The sequence below is a fragment of the Mandrillus leucophaeus genome, unplaced genomic scaffold (assembly GCF_000951045.1).
Source record: "Mandrillus leucophaeus isolate KB7577 unplaced genomic scaffold, Mleu.le_1.0 Scaffold981, whole genome shotgun sequence".
In the NCBI taxonomy this organism is placed as follows: domain Eukaryota; kingdom Metazoa; phylum Chordata; class Mammalia; order Primates; family Cercopithecidae; genus Mandrillus; species Mandrillus leucophaeus.
Window position 1 is genome coordinate 386,671 of NW_012110708.1, and position 2,380 is coordinate 389,050.

A 2,380-nucleotide genomic window follows, 5' to 3' on the forward strand; every position below is an offset into this window, starting at 1 on the left:
ACATGATCAGGTTGACGTTTAACAGGATGCCTCTGTCTGCTGTGTTGGAAACAGACTGAGCAAGTAAGGGAGAAAGTGGGCAACTGCAGCTGACCAAAAGAAAGACAGGAGTGCTGAGATACTAATGGAGTGACCTGCAGCATCAGGAGGCTTGGGAAACAGATTACTGGGCCCTAGCCCTGGAGCTGCTACCTGTTAGTATGGGGGGTGTACAAGGAATTTACATTTCTACAAGTTCCCAGGTGATGATGATACTGCTGGTCTGGGGGCCACACTTTGAGAACTTGTCTTTGTAGCACTGAGGAAAACATTTGTTTATCAAAGTTCTCAAGGAAGCACATTGCTCGCTCCTGTGTTCCCAGCACCTAGTGTGATGCCTGGCACCAGTCTTGATCGAGCTCAGGCTCTGGGCCATGCGTGGTGCTATTGAATGAGGTTCATGAGGATCCCAGGTTTGAACTGTTTGGAGGTAACTGGTGATGAAACTTTCACAGGAAGTGGTCATTAAAGGGAAAGGATTCCTTGTAATAACAATAGCAACAGGTGTGACACCTACCCAGTGTCTGCCTAGGTGTTTTACTTGTATCTCTCTCCAATTAAATCCTGTAAATGCCCTGGAAGTCGGGCATTATCCTGGGATTTTTATGAATGAGAGAACCAAGGCTTGGAGAGTTTAATTTTCCCTGGTACAAGATTAATAAGTACCAGAACCCAGCCAGGCCTGACTGTTTAATCACAGGCCGCCTCAAGAAGTCACTGACAAGACCTAGTAATTAAAGAACCTCGAGAAGATAGGAGTTTCTTTCTTTGCGGACTGAGAGCCTTTTTAAAAGTGCAAAGAATATGCCATCCTTTAAAAACAAAATGCTTCCCATCTAAATTGAGATTCCTGTTCACACATGTTTCGAGCCTCAAGCCCTTCCTGGCAGAACCCTGGTAGCAGTGGCTGTCCCAACAGAAGTATTTTTTGCTTTTTTGCTGACTTTTGTGGCTTTTAGCCTTCTCTGATGGAGCACTTTTCCTTCCCTATCCCTCTTCTCAGCCTCCTTCGGTAGGATGAAGGGTGTAAGACTTTGTGCTGAGGAGCTGAAGCTTGACAAATTGAAGTCTAAACGGAATCCGTGTATCTTGATAGGGAAGAAGAAAATCAAGTTCCAGCACTTCCCTCCTTATCCGCCTCTCTTTTTCCTACCCTTCCCTGAGGATAAAAATAGCCGCTTCCCAGGGCCTCACTGCAATCGAGCGTGCTGAAGCTGGGCCTAGCGTGAGAGCAGCTGCTCCCCGAGGCACGGGCTCCTCCGCGAGAGCCCTGGGGTCAGGACGGGGGCCTGTCCGCCGGGACGAGGTGTCCCCGGACAGGGCAGGGGCCCTTGGAGCCTCACCAAGAGAGGGGGCACTGGTGCAAGTTTGACCCCGATGGTGGGCGGCTCACAAAAATACATCAGGAGGCCCGGAAGTCCATGCACTGGCCGGCTCCACCGCCTTTAAGTACACGAGGTCTATCTGCAGTTCTTAACCTCTTTGAGGGGACAAGGACTCCCTAGAACAAATGATGACATACCACCTCTCTGTGTGCACTCAAGCACACATACAACACACAGAAACATGGACGTGGACACAAATACACACGGAGACACATACACTTCTGCACACAATTTCATATTATTGGAAGGCTGTCGAAGCCTGGTGTGGACCACAGATTAACAACCCCAAAGGCAGGTGGATTATAGTGATGCAGAACGATTATTAAAAAATAACAATTTGGCCGGGCGCAGTGGCTCACGCCAGTAATCCCAGCACTTTGGGAGGCTGAGGTCGGTGGATCACGTGAGGTCAGGAGTTCGAGACCAGCCCAGCCAACATGGTGAAACCCCGTCTCTACTAAGAATACAAAAAATTAGGCATGGTTGCGGGCGCCTGTAATCCCAGCTACTCGGGAGGCTGTGGCAGGAGAATCACTTGAACCTAGGAGACAGAGGTTGCAGTGAGCCGAGATTGTGCCAGTGCACTCCACCTTGGGCGACTGAAAAAAGCAAGACTTCTCAAAATAAACAAATGAAAATATGAAAATAAATAAAATTTTGTAACATGTAAAAATAGGGTTACTAAAGCGTGCTAAGATCTTTCTGGAAAACAAATGTACGTAGTATAAATTCTAATAATAGATACGGATATGATAAAGTTGATCACCGACGGTAAGATAAAGGATGGTTTCTATATAATTTGAGTTTTCCCACTAAACAGGAAAGCATGTTGCTCTTTCGAAACCAGAACGTCCGCATCCAGGCGTTTTCGGGGACCTGGGGCGCCCACTGAGCTGCAGGCGCGGCCGGTGGCTCCAGCCTGGCCCCTCCGTCGGGAAAGGAGGGTTAGACAATAG

General features: G+C 48.3%; 1 protein-coding gene across 1 annotated transcript in view; it reads left to right on the top strand.

Moving 5' to 3' along the window:
* The first annotated feature begins 2,173 nt into the window (after nucleotides 1–2,173).
* Nucleotides 2,174–2,380, top strand: part of RYK (receptor-like tyrosine kinase) — a 106,895-nt gene continuing 106,688 nt past the window's right edge. Inside the window, exon 1 of the mRNA XM_011971040.1 lies at nucleotides 2,174–2,195. Coding sequence (XP_011826430.1) covers nucleotides 2,174–2,195 — 22 coding nt within the window. The remainder of the gene's footprint in view (nucleotides 2,196–2,380) is intronic.